Source organism: Pelobates fuscus, chromosome 2 (genome assembly GCF_036172605.1).
Source record: "Pelobates fuscus isolate aPelFus1 chromosome 2, aPelFus1.pri, whole genome shotgun sequence".
NCBI lineage: Eukaryota > Metazoa > Chordata > Amphibia > Anura > Pelobatidae > Pelobates > Pelobates fuscus.
Genome location: NC_086318.1, coordinates 63,539,483 through 63,563,074, shown reverse-complemented (window position 1 = coordinate 63,563,074; position 23,592 = coordinate 63,539,483). Strand labels below are relative to the sequence as shown.

Here is a 23,592-nt window from a genome sequence, read left to right as displayed (position 1 = left end):
GGAGTAGTCTGACAAGCTTTATTCCACAGTTCCTTATAAAGCCCTCTCCCATGCAAGGGAGGAGGTTCTATCACTTAAGACATTATCCAATCTCTAAGTAGTAACCTCCCACAGATCTCCTCCCCTCCTCTAGCATCATAATCCCCTTATTGTGTACACAGTTTTCCCCGAGTTTTGGATGTACCCTAAATACTTGGGGTACATCCACAAATCCAACATCCCCAGATAGCTCTATTCTGGGGGACCAACATACTTAAAAATTAGCCCATTCGGATGAATGGTTCGTGAGATATGGGGTTCCAAAGATTTGACCGACCGCATGGGTAAAGTATCCGAAAACAGTTCCATGCATTTTGGCCCTGCGGTCGGTCACAAACAAGGGAATGAAAACAGGCGAATTGCCTGTGTTATAGAGCCTGGAGAGGGTTTGAATGAATTCCCTTGTTTATGGGGCTCTTTCTACCGAACGGCGGGTCATTCGGTAGTTTCCATACGAATTTCTGGAAGTATGGAGGTCTCAGCGGTGTTTGCCTAGTCAAGTGTCCGATTTTAGTTCCAGACACTCGACGGCAAAACACCGCTGTTCGGTAGTTTAAGATGGCCGCCGCCACGTGTTTGTTTCCCGAATGGCAGCCACCCAGAGGACAAAGACCACACTGCACTGATTGCCAATTACCTGTTTGCAACATTGTTGCAAACGGTAATTGGAGGCACACTCATTCCTGGGTGGTCTGGTTGTTCGGTAGTTTCATTCCCTTGTTTTATTTGAATGATTCTACCGAACAACTAGAGGAATACAATTCTTTACATACATTTAACTGTCATTATACCCGGATACCATGCTTTCTATACATGTACATACACATTAAACCAGCCATATGACCAAATACACTTATTCTCATACATGTCGTGGGACAGCCCGGTACCAATCCGCTACAGTATACCATATTTTTCTCACTGTGTTTTGTATTTTTTTCTGCTATTGGTAGACAAGAAAGAAAGGGATATGCAATATGAGCCTTTGTGTTTTGTTATAAAATCCAGAGTGTAAGCACTTCACTTTCTCCCTTTCCTGCTCTAAAATGTGTATTCATGTATATTGTTGTGCACTCTTACCAATATTTTGTTTTAAATTTGTGATTTTACTGTGTTTTGTGCATTGACTTAGCAAGAGGTGGTTGTAGCGGCACATCTTTACTAAGTTAGCACCAATTTTACACAATTTTTTTGTGTAAATTGAGTGCACCTCCTGTACAGTTCTTAAATAAATTAGAAATAAAAATCTGATAAAGCAACAACAATATTGTGTTTTAAAATTACCTTTAATCATTGTTTTCTTGATGTGACCTGGATGCCTTAGAAGTCATGTCTTGGTATAGACAATGTGACAGCAATTAGCTATCTATACCTAGATAAATGTACATGTAAACCTAAAAAATTGGATTTGAACGAGTAAGCAAAAGTCTGTTGGTCTGTTTTACAACTCAAAAGGCGTCAGCAAGATTCCGGCAAAGCAACAAATTGGACTTTCAACTAACTCCTTTACTCCTTCACTACCAAGCACTAGACATGCACACACACATTTCCAGTGGTTTCAGCCATTTGGTGAAACTGTCAGGACAAACCAGTGCCCCAACATGCAGAATTAAGTCAAACATGTAACAATTAACAAACAGTAACAACGTATTACCGGGACTTTGAATGGCCAGATTTAATGTAAAGAATAACCAGACACGAGCCAAGGTCAAGTATACAGAAAGGAACAAATACGGTAAGGACAAAGCCAAAGGGTCAGGGATACCAGAAATACCAATACCAATCAGTACCAGTCACATTGTGGTGCTGATCGGGCATTGCGATAGTGTGACCGCACTGATCTGGTGTGGTCACACTGAGGTGCCGATCGGGTGCCGTGACAGAAATAAAAAATATAATTTTGGTCACATGTCTATTTGTTTTGGACAAAATTTGTTAAAAATGTTCATTAATCACTGAATTTTGCCTGGCTGTTAATCTCTGGTATCTAGGCTGTTTATCCCTATGGTGAGTTGTTAAAACTAGAATCCAGCAGGCAAATAGTTTACAAGATAACCCTTGGCTGGAAGATGGCTAACACTAACTGCATGGAGGCCGGCCAGTGCTTTCTAGCCTGCCTCCACATCAATACATTAAAGTATTAATGTAAGAAAAAAAACTATGGGGTATATGACCCCCATATTAGTATAATGAAGTTTGTACACCTCCATTTCACCCCCACCTGCCATGGCCATATCCACAATGTAAAATCTAGCAACTGGACAACCATTATCACCAAGTCGCTAGAAATGGATATGGGGTCTTTAAAATAATGGGGTGTGAAAATGTAAAATAATTAACTAATGAGGGCAGAAGTTTACTCTTCATCCCTAATGCTCCTACCCATAGCCAGAGGGTGAGGGGTAATAAAAAAACAGGGAGCTATCCTAATATCCTGCTGCCACCTGTTGTCACCTAGTGTACCCTCCAGCCCCCATCCATAAGGGGCAGGTGGGGGCTCTAAGTATAATTTAAGACAAAGAGGGGGAGCTGGTCCCTTCAGCCTTCACTCATAGAAGGATGATGGGGGCTCTAATATTGAAAAGAGGGATCTAGTGTTCGGCATCAGCCCCAGTCATGGGCGGACATTTGAGGCTCACAATAAATATTGAAAGTGAGTGGTGGACATGCTATTGTCCACCCCCAAAACAAATCAATTATCTGCCTAGCACTGATTACAGTGTTCAGCAACTGCAGCATGAAAGGGAAATATCATACTGCAATCAATACTGATATCTGCAGAGGGAATCCCTCTAAGATGAGATAAGGAGTAGAATAATGGATGGGAGTTGGTTCCAGATTAAGAGTTTGATTAGGTTTAGGATTATGGAGTAAAATAAGGGGATGGATTATGGGCAGGATTGGGATTGGACTAGCGGTACGATTCTGGTTTGGATTGCAGTTGGATGAAGGGTAGGGTTATGGGCAAGATTTGGGGTATAATTAGTGGCAATGGTATACATGTGGGATATCATTATACTAAAGAACAGTAGCAGAATAGATATTAGGTATTTACAGTAGTTTGCCATACATGATCTGTTAATTTACACAAAATAAATAAACTATTGAGAAACTCACTCATTGTAATAATTGTTTTATATCTTCTTAAAATTAATTGAAATTCTAGACATATTGGGCATTTTAACAATTAGGATTAATCTATAATCTATTTTAAGTTACTTTTGTTTAGTTAAAATATGTACAAAGGATCAGCACTAATATGCTAGACCTTACAGAGATAAATATAAGGCAGCAAACCTGAAAAATAGGGCTCCCTCACAGGCCCTATAGAGTAGACAAAGAAAAAAAAGGAGGAGGGGGAGGCTGCACCACAGGTGTTAAATGTTTTTACCTGGCACCAGAGTTTGTATTGTTCTAGTGAGAATGTTACTCCAAAGAATCCTTGGTGGGGTTTATACCACTCAAGCTTTATTCATTGAGCAGTTTGCCTGCTCAATGAATAAAGCAGTTTTATTCATTGAGCAGTTTGCCTGCTCAAAATATATCCATCTACTTCAAAACTTCACGTATCCGATACGAGGGTATTGTACCGCTGTATCCACACTAGAGCTAGTTTTATAGCTCTGGAAAATGAGAGTAGGACCATATAGACCTCTTACAAAATAGTACTTAGTACCTGTTGGGATATACTGCACCATTTTTTGCTGTCTTTTTATTTTTTTCATACGGATCTCATGAATATCCCATGCCCATACCTTACTGAGGAATACTTCCCTGACAAGATTGTGATTGACTTCTTATACAAGGTTTTATTTTGACTTTTTGTTGTATTTATCAGGCATAGACTCTTTTGCACTTACTTTTTGGACTCCTGATTATTATTCATTATTTATATTTCAAACTCCTTTCAGGTTTTTATCTTATATGTATTCTCTCTTATGTAGTGTCTTGTATAAATGCTTGTATAGATTAGAATCTGTTTTTTTTTTAACCTATGGCGCAGCCTACCCCTCCACCTTTGTTTGCGTTCATTTAGTTACACTTGTTTTGTTGAAATTATTACATTTTAAACTGATGAAGAAAATGTTTTGTTTTTTTTAATGACATTTTTTATATATTTTATTCACATTTATTATTGTGTTATGGATACATATGGATACATAAACAATATAAAACAAGACAAATTTCTCCTTTAAAAATTATGTATTATATGTATTGGTGAACTTAAACAGAAAGGGTGGAAGTGCAGTAGAAGGACAAAAGTGCCATTGGTCTTGGTCACAAACGTATCACATCTCAGAAGAGCCTTGGTAGTGACAAGGTTAAGGGGTCTCACCTGAAGGAATTCCATTTGTGAAGTTCACTAAATCCTTTTTTATTGTAAAGAATATAACCTGGGATTTTGTTGACTTCACAATGAAGATAGAGTTGTAGAAAATAAGTTTCAATATACAATACATTTTGAGGACCAAGCAACCATGACAAAGCCCTAATTTTCATTCTAGAAACTAGAAAGTTATTACATTTTGCTCAATACTGGTATACATTTTATTTTCTCATTTTTCTTTTATTTTTTTGCTATAGAATAGCACAGTCCATGATGTAATAAAGTTTATTAAATATGTATGAGTAGATATATACAAGGTCAAAATAAATGAGAACTCTCCTAATACTGTGTCTAGCAGATGACTCTGTGGGTGATAGACACATATGAGTTCTGCATGGATATGGAAGATCAGACATGAGTACAAAGATGGCATGGCTAAAAGTAGAACTAAATATAGCATATAAGGAAATATATTATTAGTGGCGAGAAATTATGCATTTAAAACTAGACTTGTGCACAGGGAAACGTCAGTTCTTCTAAAACAGATTTTAGTTCATGCTGTGGTTTGGCGCAGTCAAATTTTGCTACCAAAAATAGTTTGGGAAGGCCATTTGGGCAGCCAGAAGAGCAAAAAAAGTTATGTCTATGACTGTGCTGACATATTGCTAAACCCAATATCTAAGCAATATAATTTTTGCAATGTGTTGCCAAACTTAGATTATTATATAGTTCTGACCAAAACAAAGCCTAGAATTTGAGCTACATGTTTGTTCAACCATAATTTACCTCTTTCATTGTTCAACCATAATTTACATCTTTCATATTAAGTGCACTCACACTTATATTTAATTTTGTTCAGGAGAAATAGGGGTTTCATTTCACATCAAATATTTATATATGAAACAATTTAATAGGTATAAAAAACAAAACAAAAATTAGACAAGTTTTACATGGTATTTTAACTGTGAATGTCAGAATACTGTTACCTTTTATTGCAATAAAATACACATATTTGCATGCTGTGATGTTCCCCGAGTTCAAAGATGTTCCCATGTACATGTTTCACATGGTTTTAGAAAGTTACAAAGGGTATATACATTCTTTTTAAGTAACCATTTAAAAACAAACCCTGGCCAAAGTTAGTGTTCATATTAGTTTTTTGCATTTTTTACACAAAAACTGAACTTTCACTGATGATATCATTTGACTACACATTTTACTGCTCTAAAACACTCATATTTGTGTTCAGTGATGTCTCAAGTACAAAAGTACCACCGTGTACATGTTTATGGGGTTTTTGAATGTTACAGGATCAAGTATAGGGCATGCACATTTCAGTTTTTACACAAAAAATGTTCCAGATTGGTTTGCTGAGTCTATATTAATTTTCAACACAAAAAAGATGGAGTAGGGCTGCGCCAATACAAATAAAATAGTCTTAGAGAGGGTAGGAGGTATCAATAGAGTAGCAGTAGATAATCAGGGAAACTCGATAAGACGTATTTTCTTCAATTGGAGTGGATACGTCTCAGGGTGTTAGTTCGTATATATCAAACAGAGAAGAGGCAGAAAGCAACCAATAGTGCAGTGCAGTATGTTTAGAGTCCAAAAGCGCAGTAAGTAACAAGAGGTAGAGAACTCACATTTAAAAGAGCTATTGCCAGCTCTGGTGTGAAGAGCATGTAGCGGTATAATTCCCGCTTATGGGATGTGGGAAGATATATCCGTCAACACCGTCTGGTAATCCAAAGCTCCAAAGGGAACATAAAAGGCTACAATAGTGCTCTCAATTGTGATAAAATAGAGTATAAAATAGTGATATGAGTAATACAAGTGTAGAGCAGAAACACTTTCACTGATGGTATAATCATATTTATACGTTTAACTGCTCTAAACCACTCATATTTGTGTTCAGCAATGTCTTACGAGTACATCCCATGTACAGGTTTTATGGGTATGAGAAAGCTACAGGGTCAAATACAGGGCTTGCCCATTTCAGTTCAGATTTTCTGGGCCTATGTTGCCTTTGAGAGAGTATGACAGCCTGGGTAATAACATTCCCACCATTATGGCATACCATTCTCAAAAGTAGGCAACCCAAAGTATTCCAAATGGCATATCCTGAAATGTAGTTTTAGTGGTTATACTTCTATTTGTGCTTTTTCATATAAAAAAAAATAATAATAATTATAATTTAACAGGACATTTTATAATCCTGATGTTCATTAGTGTACTAAGGCCTCAATATTTTTACTTAGCATTGTCTCACCAACAGTTCCACCCATATACAGGTTTTCCATTTTTGTAAAACAAACTTATGTCACCGGGTTTAATATATTAGATTCTTTTTTGAACTTGGAAAAGCTGTAGCTTTTGTGTTTGACATAAGAAACATTGCACAGTGCTCACACACTTGCGCACATTGGACTGAACACTGTCAGAAAAATAAACAAATATTTATTTCTCCAAGCCATTAATAAAAAAACAAAAAAAACATGTTTAACAAAAGTTTATGGATAAGCTAGGCTCACACCATGATCAACGAAAAAATGTCTGTCAATATCCTATCTCTCTCTTCAAGTTTCATACATTCCTGGCAGTTTAATCTTAAACCTAGTGTACCACTACAGTCAATGACTCAGGCAATCTGCCACACCAACACATGCACAGAAAGGTCAAAACAGGATCTGCTGGTCTGTCTCCCTCAATAGTGAAAGTGTTTAGAATAATCTTCATTTGAAGTATAGTTGTTGTATTGTTCCATCTTTTTACCCCTCTATTTGTCACATTACTTAAACTGCAATAAAAAAGTAGTGCCTGTCCCCAAACTATAAATAATCTTTTTTTGCTAACTCTTGGTCTGGATATGATTCGGCAAACTCTTGTCCATCATGGCAATTTAAGATGATTATTTGCCTGCTTCCCACCCCCCAAAATAACCTTGAAGACAAGACTGGAGATATAGTCAGCGCGCCATTAGTTACATTGAAAACATGTATCACAACTAAGGGGCCTACGTAAATCCACTGTTTGTTAATAAATCAATCCATCTTCTTGTTATTTTGGGGACATTGGCAACTTAAGGGTGGAGCTGACAGATTATTGCAGCATTTGATGAATAGTAAGTGAGATATTCGGGTTTGTACACTTAGTAGGAAATCAATGTGAGCACTCCTACAAATATCAGATGATTCAGGTCTGTTTTCTGAAACATTGTCTTAGCAAACAGTGAACAGACTGCCACTATGATTTCTGGGTACTTGAATGTAAATGCAACTGATAATTATTAGCATTAAAGAAAGCCCTTCAAAAATCACGCTGCTTTTAAAATATAGCTAATGTCATAGACATTGGTCCAGGACTTTGGGAGCTAAAGCCATGCATGTGGAGCTCTTCCCTGAATCCCTACAAAGGGGATCTCTAGGATTCTGTTTTTTTGGGGGGGAAGGGGAGCCACATGGTGGGCCAGGGATAAAAGTAGGAGGCAGTTATAAAACATGTATTTATGTGTGTGTATGTGTATATACACACGGTCCCTTAATCCCTCTGCAAACTGCAGTCTCAGCCAGGTAGGTAATGTGTCACACCTTAGATGTAGCCGCACTGTCCATTCAGCTTGCATCTACCCCATGGATTGAAGAATGCATGTCTCCCCCCCCCCACCATCCATGTCTCTGTTTCCCTCCCTTTCATGTCTTTTTCCACCCTTCTTTCAAGTCGTGGATGTCATTTGTATTGTTAACAGTGTGTGTATTGAATACATTGTATGTGTGTGTGTGTGTGTAGTGGATGCAGTTTCTGCGTGTGTGTAGTGTATGTAACGGATCACCTGAGGACTCCAAGCACTCTGGCAGGCACCACAATCACCGTATCGGAGAAGCATATGAATCCTCTCAAGCCTCTGAATACTGTAGACAGTTGAATAGGAACCATACGAATAGGTTTGCACTCCTAGCAGTCAAACAGGAACAGCGTGCAATAAATCCTCCCCCAATAATGAGACGACACTTCACTTTGAGGGTTAAACAGGAATTCCCTGTACTGGCCCATACAGCCTCTTTTATTCCCAATCCCCAAACACATTACAGCCCACAGGGCTTTGCAGAACAACCAATAAACACATTACAACTCATACAATGCAAGTACAGCGGCCAATCAGACACAATGGGGCAATAGAAACACACCTAGCATTTTCCTCCCCTCTGCTTAGGAGATAATTGAGTCAATTACTGTATCTACTCAATTATCTCCAAGCTGAAAAGTTACACTTTTTATACATTTTAATAACTCCCTGATCTTACATCGCATACGGATAAATTATATTTCTGTGATCAGCATAACTTGGGGAGCAACATATGTAAAAATCACATGAATCCGTCCAGGGGTTAAAAAGTTAGGTGAGGTCCCTTTATTATCCCTTGCCAGCATGGCTTTACCTGGTCTGGCAGTGTCCCTGGGACAACGTCCTGCTGGAGAACAATGGAGCTGGGGGAGGGGAAGAACCTCACCTTCCCAGGGATTCAAAGGGGAAGAAAAAGTGTCCAAAAAGTTTCCATGTGTCCGTACACTGTTTTTTTTAAAAGGGCCAGCACTGTACAATAAAAGTCCATCAGCCCAAATGCAGTTCTTAAAGGGTCAGCACAGTATAATAGTAGTCCATGAGTCCAAACTCAGTCCCTTAAAGGGCAATATCTCCCAGGGGCCATAGTCACAGGGCAGGAGGCTAGCAACCAGGCTTCTCCAGTTCACAATGGCGAGGTTGGTTCCGCCACATTTCTCCCCTTTACCAACTAGACTAACAGGGTATCTGACCTCCTGCCGGTCAGTGCCCTGGTTAGTCCAGCAACCCACCCACAAAGCACAAACAGCAGTACAGCCCACCCCCAATAAAGAGTTACTACACCTGGGGTAGTGGGTAGCTTGTCCCTGTCCAGGAACTCCACCTCGGCTCTGGGGGTTACTGGCGCTCCGGATCGGTGGGTTGCTGAGTGGGCAGAGACCAGCGGTACTCTGCTCCGCTGCCAGCGCTACCATGGGAGTAGCCTGGTTGGAGCCCAGTTGAGTTGGACCCTGAGGACATTTTTGGACATTTTGGGACGTTTTCCATATTTATGGTACTTTCCTTATTTCTATCAATTTTGTTTTAACCAACCAGTTTATATTAAAGTTTGTGTGGAATCTTCAACCTGCGTTCCTGTTTTTTGCACCAATCTTGGGAAGATACCCATCAAGAAATTTCCTGTTCCAGTCCTTAGGATTATTTCTGTTCAAGGCGCTTAGCTTGTGCCAGCTTCAAATTGGCTCCGTGTATGTGAGTGCAATTAATCCATTTTTATTTTGGTTTATTTGACGTAATTACCCTATATTATGTTTTCAAGAAGTTCTGTAACCTCCGGTTAAATTCATTTTCTACCTCGAGTGTTGTCCAGGGACTCGCTGGTTCTATGCCGCTCCATAATAATTCCTGTGTCTCCAGGGTGTTGTTCCTCTCACACCAGGACGCCATCCCACCGCTTGCCACCAATGTAACGGATCGCCTGGCACCCCGACTGGGTACCTCCGTTAAAGGATGCTCATAGCATTTCCTGAGGACTCCAAGCACTCTGGCAGACACCACAATCACCGTATCGGAGAAGCACATGAATCCTCTCAAGCCTCTGAATGCTGTAGACAGTTGAATAGGAACCATACGAATAGGTTTGCACTCCTAGCAGTCAAACTGGAACAGCATGCAATAAATCCTCCCCCAATAATAACTTATATTTCTGTGATCAGCATAACTTGGGGAGCAACACATGTAAAAATCACATGAATCCGTCCAGGGGTTAAAAAGTTAGGTGAGGTCCCTTTATTATCCCTTGCCAGCATGGCTTTACCTGGTCTGGCAGTGTCTCTGGGACAACGCTCTGCTGGAGAACAATGGAGCTGGGGGAGGGGAAGAGCCTCACCTTCCCAGGGATTTAAACGGGAAGAAAAAGTGTCCAAAAAGTTTCCATGTGTCCATACACTGTTTTTTTAAAAGGACCAGCACTGTACAATAAAAGTTCATAAGCCCAAATGCAGTTCTTAAAGGGTCAGCACAATATAATTGTAGTCCATGAGTCCCAACTCAGTCCCTTAAAGGGCAATATCTCCCAGGGGCCATAGTCGCAGGGCAAGAGGCTAGCAACCAGGCTTCTCCAGTTCACAGTGGCGAGGTTGGTTCCGCCACAGTGTAACTAGTGTTTGTGTTGTGGATGCAGTGTGTCTAGTGGATGCAGTGTCTGTGTAGTGGATGTAGTGAATCTGCATGTAGTAGTGTTGATGTAGTGTGTGTAGTGTTGGATAAGTGCTGGGGGCTTAACCCTCCTCCCTGTCTCTTACCTGTGGGCTGGAAGGGGAGGGACAGTGCGTAGGAAGGTGACAGTATAGCAGGGCAGTGTGTTGGAAAGTGACACTGTGGGGGGCAGGGTGTAGGAAGGTGACAGTGTGGGGGGCAGTGTGTGGGGATGATAGTGTGGATAGGCGGATTTATAGGCAACATGCCCTGACTGATACAAACTCACTGTTTAACTCACACACATGTTCACTGACACGATCACACTCTCAGAGACGCATGCACTCACTGACATACACACACTCACTAACATACACACACACACACACATTCACTGACACACTCACTGACAGACAGACACCTACTGGCAGATACACACTGACAGTCACACTCACTCTCTTGTGTAAAAATTTGGAGTTTTGGATTTGTTTTTTTATTCTCTTGTGTAAAAATTTGGAGTTTTGGATTTGTTTTTTGATTCTCTTGTGTACTAGCTCTTTTTCCTCTGATTTCTATATATGCCATTAAGGGGTATTATATTGTAACCTGTTTTATATATATAAAGTGGCATTAAGATTCTAACTATATATATATATATATATATTTATGTTATGTATTAATTGTTTATTTTTATTTTTAGTTGAAGGTTTTTTCATTTTTATTTTTTCAATACTTTTTTTATTATTTTTATTTTTTTTATTTTAATTTAATTTTATTTTTATATTTATTTTTATTTTTACTGTTATTCTTAAATTTTTTATTTTTTATTTTAATTTTCATTTTTTTTATTATTTTTTGGTTCATTCTCATTTTTTATTATTATTTGTATTTTTAATTTTATTTTAATTTTTATTAGTATTTAGATATATTTAGTTTTTGCAATTGTTATTTTATTATTATTCTTTCCTTTTTTTATGTCTGTATGGCGACAGATCGCCTGTATTGTGCATTTCTCTTTAATATATAGATCTCTCCTGTGTGCGTTATAGCACGCTTGATGATGACTATGCTCTAGTGTTTGGGACTTTAGTTCGATTTACGCATGCGCCTACGACCGGATGGACGTCACAGGAAGTGTGTCATTGCGTTCCAAGCTGGAACGCACGCTGCGGGTGAACGATATTAAGAAGAATTACCACGGGTATAAGAAGCTCTTCTACAACAATACCACATATATCCCTGAAGAAGTCCCTGATACAATTTTTGGACGAAACGCGTTGGATATCGGACTCTCTATTTGCTTTATTTATTTTTTTATATTTTATGTATTTCTTCTCCTTTTTTCTGCGGCCCAAGTTGGATTTTTTTTCAGTTGTCTATTTCCATTACATTGCTGCTCAGTTCCACTTGGAGTGGAGATATGCCTCTTAACATCCTTATGTCTGTAAGTGCAATCTAATAAATATACTTTGTATTTTTCTTACATACTTCACCATGTATGGTTCTTTTTATCCATTCCTTTGAAGACATCCATATTCTTTGAATCTACTATCAAGTTTACTATACCCCAAGGGGGTGAGAGGCCTGATTTCTACTTTTGTTTGTGAGTTTGCTACCAGCACCACCTTTCTCACTATTCTAGTACTGTATTAAGCTATGATTTGTATTTTTTATTATTTTAGATTCAATATTATTCTCATATAGAATACTCCAGCTCTGGTTCTCATTCTCCAGGTTGTATCCTAATATTGTATGCTTATTGGATGTGGTTTCCACTTTCTTGTTTCACTGGTAGGAGGATATGGGTGTTTTTTTTTCTTCTATATTTAGTTTTACATCAGGCAGGAGCTTTTCAAAGCAGCCACTTTATATCAAACAAAATATCAGTTGTATAGTGACTCTGCCCAGCACTTCCCTGACTGCCAGGGTAACTGTTAAAAGAAGATGTTAGGGAACATAACATTGCTGCACAACACTCTCTTAGTAATATGGTGCTGTAGGAGTTATTGTGTCAGGAGTTCACTGGCACCTTCCAAATGAAAGTAGATAAACTGTTTGATGAGCACCGGTTATCTAATACAATGAGAGCCAAAAGCTCCTGCGTGGAGCTTTCATTAGTGCAATTGAGCTGATCACCCTCACAGAGTGAGTTAAGTTCTGTACCACTTGACTAGTTCAGAGCAGAGAGCTTTGGCTCTCAGCAGAGGAGGTGAGGAGATGACCAGTGTGATGTGGAGTCTAGATAAAATGTGGTTTTACACACCAAGCATGATAACTATATTTTATCTAAACTCCACAGCACACTGGTCATCTCCTATAATGAAAAATAAAGACTTCTGTTGGCTTATTTAGTCTTAAAGGGCATAGGAAGTTCAGAAGAGTGTACAGAAAAAAAAACATCAAGAAAAGATAAGCAAGTACCAAGAAAGAAGATTATGAAACAAAAATGTAACAGATAGGTTAACTCCAATGAGGGATGTCACCGATGCCATTAGAGTAAAACCTAGTCATAGGAGGGGGTTGTGAGTGACACTTTTACAAATCTTGTGAGAAAAAGGTCAGTTTACCAGGTCATGATGTGAGATTAGAAGAAGAGGTTTGAGCAGATATTTTTTTACAAAATATTTAAGCTAGTATTTCTAAATATGGAAATACTTCACAAAGTATACACAATCAAAAAGGACCAGCATAATAAATAGTTCATAACTTGTTTTCTGAATTTAATGTTCTGCTCAGTAACTTTATTTATCTGGACAGATCTGGAATAGAAGGAGGTCACCAAAAAGGTTAAAAATGCAATAATAGAAAAATATCAGAGATTAGACCAGAAGAGACACATTAGACGCCCTGAGTTAAATATTAACAAGCTATGAAATTAGAAAGAAGCAATATATTTATGGCCTATAGGTTGCTAAAAAAAGATAATATATTTCTTGTTAGTAGGTCATACATGAGGTACCATGACCCTGTTCATACCTTGTTCAAAATCTGGTTGGTTCAGGAGAAGTTTGGTAAAAGTTTAGTAAAATGTAGAAATGTTCAATACATTCAATAAAATGTAAAAATCATCTTGGAGGAATGAACAACTAAAATGCTTATGCTAATTATGAAGATAATTGAGGAAATTACTATATATACATAAATATATTTAAAGGGGCTCACTTAACACAACAATCACTTCAGTTTGTTGTAGTGCTAAGGTTACTTTAAGTCCATATGTACTTTCCCCCGGTTTTCAGTCAAACTGCTTTTGCCCAGTTTGTTAAAAAAATATCTTCATTTTAATGCACATGCATGGCCTCCAGCATTCCCACAACAATAATGTCCAGATGTTTGGTGCAAATGAAAGTCCCTAATCTGCTGAGATCAACAGCACATCTGTCAGCTGGGTGCAGGTAAAGGGTTCAGAGGACAACTATGACACCATGATACAATGGTCAAACATTGCTAGCTACAAATGTCCTCAAGATACATTATTTTGCCCTTGTGCAGTACTAGAAAATATGTCCTTAACCCCTTCACGACGGGTGACAGACGAGGTCCGTCATCCTGGGGATGCCCTTAACGACGGGTGACGGACCTCGTCCGTCACGCGGTAAAATTAACCCCAGATCGCCTTAATCGCGGCGATCGTGGGGTTAATGGTGCTCCGGTCTGCCTCTGCATTAGAGGCAGACCGGGAGCACCGGATCAGGCTGTCAGAGTACATGTGCCCGCTCTGACAGCATGCCAGAGCGGGCACATGTGCTCTCTATACTCACCTCCGCCTCCCTGCACTTCCGGGTTCAGTGTGAAGTGCAGGGAGACGGATCTGCAGTGATCCTGCCCCCTGGTGTTAAAAAAAAAAGTTAAATTAAAATCCCACCCCCCCTTTACCCATATTAATAAAAAATTAACCCCTTCCCTGCCAATTGATCACTGACTACAGTGATCAATTGGCAGGGATTACATTTTAATATGATCTGATTTTTTTTTTAACCCCTGAGGGTTAATTCTTTTTTTTTTAACCCTCAGGGGTTAAATTTATTTTATTAAAATAATTTAAATATTTTAAAATTATAAATTTAGCTAGCTGGGGAGGATGGAAGTTAGTGGGGAATTGGGGGATTTAGTGTTAGGCTAACTAGGGGTTAACGTTAAAAAAAAGTTTTAAAATAAGCTTTAAAAAGTTAAAAAATTAAGTAAAAAAAAGTTTTAATAACGTTTAAGTAAAAAATAAAAAAAAAATAAACCCTTTACCCAGTCCAAATAAAAATTAACCCCTTGCCTGCCAGTCTATCACTGCCTACAGTGATCAAAATACAGATCACAGTATTATACTGTGATCTAATTTTTTTTTTAACCCCTGACGATTAACTTTTATTTATTTTTTAACCCTCAGGGGTTAAATTAATTTAATTAACTAATTTAAATATTGTATAATTAAATATTTTGCTAGCTGGGGTGGGTGGGAGTTATGGGAAAATGGGGAATTTACTGTTAGTGCTGCTTACTGCTAGTTAGGGGTTAACGGTAAAAGAAAAAGCTTAGAAAAATGTTAAATCTGTAAAAAAAAGTTTTACGAAAGTTTAGGAAACTTTAAAAAAATGAATAAGCAAAACAAAAGTTTAAAAAATAGTTTTAAAAAGTAAAAAAAGTTTTAAAAAGTAAAAAAATACATTTAATAATGCTCATTACCACTACACCTGGTACAAGCTAGCGGAAAAATGATCCCACGCTAAGGTTCAAAATATGCCTTTTGAAATACCCTGGGATGTCTTCTTTAAGAAATGGTATGGCTTTATGGGGTATTTGGATTATATAGCCTGGTGAAATACTCTAAAATGGGACATGGGCACAGCGTAAAAATTTAAAGTTTGAAAAAAATGGAATGGCTGTGTCCCAAATGTGCCCCTCCGATGTCCACATATACCTGGCAAAGGTACATACGGGGGTATTTTTGTACTCAGCCGACATAGCTGAGTAACATATAAAGTATTATAGAGTGGTGGTACACAAAATGTTTGCAAAATATACTGTGAAAACTCACTTTGTGTGTCAAAAAGGCAGAAAAAACGCTTATTACCACTACACCTGGTACAAGCTAGCGGAAAAATTATCCCACACTAATTTTCAAAATATGCCTTTTGAAATACCCTGGGATGTCTTCTTTAAGAAATGGTATGGCTTTATGGAGTATTTGGATTATATAGCCTGGTAAAATACTCTAAAATGGGACATGGGCACAGCGTAAAAATGTAAAGTTTGAAAAAAAATGGAATGGCTGTGTCCCAAATGTGCCCCTCCGATGTCCACATATACCTGGCAAAGGTACATATGGGGGTATTTTTGTACTCAGCCGACATAGCTGAGCAACATATAAAGTATTATAGAGTGGTGGTACACATAAGGTTTGCAAAATATACTGTGCAAACTCACTTTGTGTGTCAAAAAGGCAGAAAAAACGCTTATTACCACTACACCTGGTACAAGCTAGCGGAAAAATTATCCCACGCTAAGGTTCAAAATATGCCTTTTGAAATACCCTGGGGTGTCTACTTTAAGAAATGGTAGGCCTTTGTGGGGTAGTTTGAATTTAAAACTTACGAAGATGCTTGGAAATTGCACATAGGTCCAGCGTCAAAATTCAAAGTTCTGTAAAAACTGATATGGCTTGGTCTCCAATATGCCACTGTAGCTTCACAAAATAGTGCCAAAGACATTCATTGGGGATGTCTTTTTACTCAGAAGACTTAGCTGAGCATAATTTGAAGGTTTTGAACTTAGTGGCACATATGAAATATACAAAATGCCCAGCAAAAATGCAATCCGTATGTCAAAAAATGCACAAAATTATTTTTTACCACATACTTTGGCATATATTGGTGAATAAATGGGGGCATGCTAAGGCACAATATGCACCTTATGATATACCCTGGAGTGTCTACTTTTACAAATGGTAGGCCTTTGTGGTTTTTTTTTTGAACAGTCAAACTGTTATAATACCCCAAATGGAAGCATAGGCTCATTAAATCCGTCTCTCAAAATTCAACTGTGAATACTGAAAAGGACAGGTCTCCTGTATGGCACTGTAGCTTCACGAAATAGTGCCATAGACATACAATGGGGGTGTCCTTTTACTCAGAAGACTTAGCTGAGCATAATTTGGGGGGTTTGAACTTAGTGGCACATATGAAATATACAAAATGCCCAGCAAAAATGCAATCCGTATGTAAAAAATGCACACAATTATTTTTTACCACATACTTTGGCATGTAATGGTAAAAAAATGGGGGCATGTTAAGGCACAATATGCACCTTATGAGATACCCTGGAGTGTCTACTTTTACAAATGGTAGGCCTTTGTGGGGGTTTTTGAACAGTCAAACTGTTATAATACCCCAAATGGAAGCATAGGCTCATTATATCCGTCTCTCAAAATTCTACTGTGAATACTGAAAAGGACAGGTCTCCTATATGGCACTGTAGCTTCACAAAATAGTGCCAAAGACATACAATGGGGGTACCGTTGTACTCAGCAGAAGTAACTGAACACATAATAAAACTTTGTACAGGAATAGCACACAACAACTTTACAAAATACACATGAGAAGTTCTTTGTTATACGTTTGTGTGCGAAAACCCCCCAAAAACACAATTTTACTCCAATATTTAGCAGAGGTTGGCGGTAAAATGGCTACGTAGAAAGTGTCAAAACAACCTTAGGTAAATAGCCTGTGATGTCTACTTTATATAAATATATACTTTTGTGTGGCAATTTTGTTTTATTTTATGGCTATTAGGCTTACAAGACAAACATACCAAATTCTAAAATTGCTCCATATTAAAATTTTATTTTACTCCTTGTGCTTTGTGACCTGTAACTACCAAAAAAAACTTAAAATCCCAGACACATTATATATTCTGTAAATCAGAACAAATAAATGAATTTATTTTTAATTACTTTCCTTAACCTGCACTAATTATGCACACATTATGATTGCAAAAACTGTAAAAAAAAACAATATTTTTCATTTTTTTTGCATTTTTCTGTATTTTTTTTATAATAAGTAAGCATTTATATATTTATATGTTATATCAAATTAAAGCCCTTTCTGTCCTTTAAAAAACAGTATATAATATGTGTCGGTGCAATAAATGAGAGAGATGCAAATTGCAGTTGAACGCAAACAGCAAGAAAATGCAAAAATTGCTTGTGTCATTAAGCGTAAGTCAAGCTTCTGAAGCTCTGTCCTTAAGGGGTTAAAACATATCGAAATATCTGCAATTGTGTGTGTGTCTTTTTCTTGAAATGCATTATGTAGCAAACATATATCCTGTTTACCCTATCAAAGCAAAGGTTTATTGAAAGTGTGTTCTTAATTACAAATATTTCATTTGCCTCTTAAATCAAAATTAATTGTTGATTTAGAATTTCTTTACCCTAATAGTAGACTTACATCTTGAATAGTTCACAGTTTCTAAGCATGTGTCTGACAAGTAAAGTTATGTTTGAAATTGCTTTTATCTCTTACTCACACAGGTATCTGCAAATGACTCTTTATCCCAAGGTGGCTGTGTCCCATTTTATCGTTCATCTTCTGCATGTGGCACTGGCAATCAAGGTGTAATGTATGGAAACCCATCTGTGTTAAACCCAAGGGAACAAATAAATGGTTTAACATCATTTATAGATGCATCAACAGTCTATGGTAGCACTGAAGCAATGCAAACAAAACTGAGAAATCTCTCCAGTGAAGAAGGTCTTCTAAAAGTGAATATGAAATATTCTGATCACGGACGAGTATATATGCCTTTTGTAGATGATATACCATCACCTTGTATACAAGAGTCACCATCAGATAATTCGGAAAGAATTGAATGCTTCCTTGCAGGAGAAAGTAGGTCTAATGAAGTTATATCCTTGGCAGCAATACATACATTATGGTTACGAGAGCACAATCGTATAGCTAAAGTATTGAAACAATTAAATCCCCACTGGAATTCTGAAACAACGTATCAGGAAGCTCGTAAAATTGTTGGTGCTGTTCATCAGGTTAGTATACAGAATACTTTAACTTATGCAATCCATTTCCATTAGTAGATAATTTAGTATAATGAATAGGTCTTATGTGTGTGTCTTTAGTCAAATTGTTTGCAATATATTTACAAAGTTAAATTATAAGATTACTCATGGACATCTATCCTTTTAGATGTATATAATATTTCAGTATAATATATTTTGCTACATATTCCCTGGCAGTTTTCTGATTCATAGGTATACACAGGCTTTTGTGGAGATCTTCACACAAGTCTTTATAAGTTTGTTGTTTGAGTAAGGGTGTTGTCATTTTTAACTCCTCGAACGTCTCTTAGTCTGTAGTGGTTATAGTGTTTACTTTCTTTGTAGACTTTCCTGGACCAATCCTGAGTTCCTAATACCTAATACCTAGTTTAATTTGTATTCTAGGCCTTGTTTAATTATCTTATTTGTTACACTTTTCTAGCTGTGATATTAACTTAATTTAGCAGTAAGTAATACTTAATTTAATTTAACAGAATTCCAGTATAACAGCGTACAAACATTGAGAGTAGAAAATTAGGAAGATGCTGATAACAAAGATAATGATCTTAAATTAGCTTAATCTGTAAGAGTAGATCCCAACTGCATTCCCTCTAGTATAACAGCATAACTCTTCTTCAGGAATAATAAATCATTTGGAGCTTCTTATCCTAGGCCAGATGACTATAGCCCAAAAAACCATGATTGGCCTGATCCCTATTCTTGCTGTTAAGAATGGAGTTACAGCAAAGTAGAATGTCCTCTTATTTTGATCCCACTCCCTAAATATAGCAAAATAACCTGTTACACACAATATGCTCAGTAGAGGCTCTAGTGCAGGGATAGGCAACTTTTGGCACTCCAAATGTTGTGGACTAACCCCCCTTCTCCCCCCTCCCCCCCCCCTCTTGATATGTTCTAGCTTTAGTGGGTAGAGCTAGAACATATCAAGGTAATTCTTCATTTACAAATGTTGCTGCAGTGATCCTGATATCACTATGAGATTTACTATACTGCTGCTACAAAATAAACCACAGGGAGTGCATGAAAATATGCCTCCCAAATGTTAGGAGGGACAGTCCCTATTTTGGGCCCAAATCCCTCTGTCAATCTTTTCTATCCTAATGTCCTTCTGTTCTCAGAGCTCCATATTATTGAGTGTATAACAGAGCTCCACAGAAATAATACTCACAGTATTATGTATGCCCTGATTATTGCACAAACCACAACATTGTATGCTAGCACCAATTGCACTCACAGGGTACAGACATTTTTCTATTGATGCCTATGTTTAAGGACCAGGAGGTCCAAGCCCATTAGGAAGTTCTGTTTAACCTTTTCCCCCTGTTTGCCTTTTTTTTGTTTTGAGATTATAAACTATGCTTTCATCTTTTAAGTGCTTGTTTTGGTGTTCTTTTTTCCTTAATACTCAGATTTTTCCAGGATTTAGAGTTTTTGCACCCAGCATCTCTCTTTCAATGAGTATTGTATGGTCTATGAAACTAGCAGCATATCTGATATCTGTAAGACCTGTTGCATGTATTCTATACATGCATTTTGCAACTAGATCATCAATATTTACCATCAATATGTACATGCCAGGGAATGCCCATTTCCCTAGAATGTTAGAAATTAAAGTCAAATATAACCATAAATCGGGATGCCAAGTAACCTTATATGGACATATTTTGAAATGTGCAGATAGGAGTTGGGTTGTGCCATTTGAATAAGGGTCTAGAAACCTTATCTAGAAACCTTTTCTTTTTAACTATTTGCCTGCTAAATGCTTTGCAGTCAGCAGAAATATAGTTGAAACTGCACATTATTTTACTAGTGATATAATCTGGTGAAGAGCTGATGATAAACCTGTTTCTTTGCTCTTCAACATATTAATTTACTCAAAATCTGGCTTAGTGCATTTGATAAACATTATTATCAGCAATAGAGTTGGGAAATGTATTGTACCTGCTATAGGTTTCTATGTGAAAAAAAGTGTTTTTTATATATTTTTGCTATTATTTATTTAATGTATTTAATGAACCAGATTGTGCTTGCAACATATTGTGAACAAAGAAGATTTTTTCAACTCTGCAGTTTTTTTTTGCAATATGGATGTAACAGAAGTGACCCCTAGTTAAGGGAATAAATATATTATTACGAGGAATTGTTTTTGTTTGTAAAGGAAAATCATAAAAAAGTGCAAGTGCATAATTAACCCCTTAGTGACCAGACCGTTTTTCAATTTTCTTACCGTTAAGGACCAGGACTGTTTTTACATTTCTTGTATTCTTTGTACATTGTGTTTAGCTGTAATTTTACTCTTACTCATTTACTGTACCCACACATATTATATACAGATTTTCTTGCCATTAAATGGTCTTTCTAAAGATACCATTATTTTCATCATATCATATAATTTACTATTAAAAACATTATAAAATATGATGAAAATGTTTTAAAAACCACACAATTTCTAACTTTGACCCCCAAAATCTGTTACGCATCTACAAAGGTCAAAAAACACCCATGCTAAATAGTTTCTAAATGTTGTCCTGAGTTTCGAAATACCCAATGTTAACATGTTCTTAGTTGTTTTTTTTTTTTTTTGCAAGTTATTGGACAATAAGTACAAGTAGAACTTTGCTATTTCCAAACCATTTTTTTTTCAAAATTAACTAAAATTAAATTGTAACACTGATATCTGTCAGAAATCCCTGAATAACCCTTCACATGTATATATTTTTTTAAAAGAAGACAATCTAGGGTAATAAACTTGTTTTTTTGTTACTCTTTTCATGCAACCATTTTACCACCAATATATGCCAAATAAAAAAAAAATGTGATTTTTTTTACACACATAGCAATTTAAGAATACACGTACTGAGAACTGAGAACTTTAAGGGTTACTGCCAAAAAACACCTCAATATGTGTTCAGCCACATCTCTTGAATACAGTGACACCAACCATGTACAGGTGTGTCAGGTTCTCTGCAGGCTAGAAGACTTTATTTGGAGGGTTCACATTCCAGTTTTCCAACTTGGAATTTTCACATCTGGTCATCGTGCAACCGTGTCCTATTTGGGACATTTTTTAAGCCGGCCAATGTAATTTACCCCCATCAAACCATATATTTTTGAAATGTTGATAACCTAGGGTATTTCAAATTGTGGTATTTTAACACTTCCCATGCACTAATTCTACCACCAGTCTTTATCAAATCTTTGAGTAGTAATTTTTGTGTTATTTTTCTATCACATTGTACTTTAGGCATGGATTCTCAGTTCCTGTTATGTGATACTGACAAAGAACACCCCAATATGTGTTCAGCAACATCTCCTGAGTACAGTGATACCATATGCATAGGTTTGTTGGGTTGTTTGGGGGATGCAATGCCAAACGTCTGACATGTGTTTTTCAAATTTGACATATCTTCTTTGCCTATCTTCTTTTTGGGGGCCTCTTTACATATCCCAATACATTTTCTTGCAATGAACGTGCATATATTTGAAAAGATGACATTCCAAGTTATTGTATATGGAGTGTTTTGATGCCTTTGATGCAACCGATTTGTGTTGTGGTCATTTTTCAATTTTCATTTTTACACACACATTTGTGTGTGATTTAGCGGAGCCTGTTGTTGGTTATTGCAAGAAAACACTCCAGGTCGTTTTCTGCAAGGCCTCCTGCATACACTCAGGCCCCCAGGCATTGGTTGAATTTGATCATAAAAATTGTCCGGTGCTATGGGGATGGATATGCCTCAGTTCTATATGTGGACCCCGAAGGAGCACAGACCGAACATAACAGTGACTTGTCCAGCGATCTCTAACTCGCTGAAAATATGGGACACGGCTGCACCTAAGTATGGCTTGGCGTCCTCCCCCTCACCGATGACCCCTCTATTGAGGAACAAAGCATTCTTACCAGGGATGTCGGCCCGGGAGTTTAGAGGCATGGAAAGGGCGGGACTGCAAAGGTTATTTCAGCTATACGAGGGGGGCTCGATCGTGACTTTTGACAATCTGCAAAATAAAACACCTCTGCGACCCTTTGACTATTTCAGGTACCTTCAGATCAGGGATTATGCCCATAACATCCAGGTTAAACAAGCCGCAGAGGCACAGATGACGTTCTTTGAGAGAATGTGCGCAAAAGAACGATTCCCAGGAAAAATGATTTCACTTATCTACTTACATTTATGCCACAACACTTCTGAATGGGGAGGACTAACATACATAGCCCAATGGGAAGCGGAATTAGGAGAGACATTAGAGGGAGTGGAGTGGCAGGAGATGTGGGAGGCGGCCGCGCAGGCTTCTATGTGTGTCTCCCTGCAGGAACAGTCCTATAAGACGCTATTTAGGTGGTATACCACACCGGTAAAGTTGAGCCGTATGAATCAAATTACTACAGACCTATGCTGGCGAGGATGTGGTCTCAAGGGCACATATGTCCACATGTGGTGGGAATGCCCAATAGCACAAGTGTTTTGGCGACAAATTGCGCAATTGCTACGAGACATATTTGAGAGGGAGGTTAAACTAGACCCATGGGTGTTCCTGTTAGCCAGACCTATAGATAACTGGACCAAAGCGCAACTAACCCTATTGAATAAGGTGACTCTGGCAGCTAGGAGAGCTCTGGCACAGGGATGGTTGAAACAGGAGGCCCCAGGGATTGATATGGTGATCAGGAAAATTAAAGATAATTACCTCATGGATGACCTCACAGCTCGAGTTAGGGGTACGACGAAAAAGTTTGAAAAAATTTGGGGCCCTTGGGAGGCCAGCGCAGCCAATACGTGAGTTTAGCTCACACGACATGGGATGGCCGGACCCTCCTGACGTCACCCTCCTCCCCCCCCCCCTTTTTTTTTTCTTTCCCCTAGTTTTTCCTTTTTTCACACTCTGATATCTACTTTCATCTCTCTG

General features: G+C 37.8%; 1 protein-coding gene across 3 annotated transcripts in view; it reads left to right on the top strand.

The window, feature by feature from the left end:
• Window positions 1–23,592, top strand: part of TPO (thyroid peroxidase) — a 211,446-nt gene that overhangs the window by 59,493 nt on the left and 128,361 nt on the right. For all 3 annotated transcript variants that reach the window (XM_063442213.1, XM_063442212.1, XM_063442214.1), the window contains one exon: window positions 18,142–18,654. In XM_063442213.1, coding sequence (XP_063298283.1) covers window positions 18,142–18,654 — 513 coding nt within the window. The remainder of the gene's footprint in view (window positions 1–18,141; window positions 18,655–23,592) is intronic.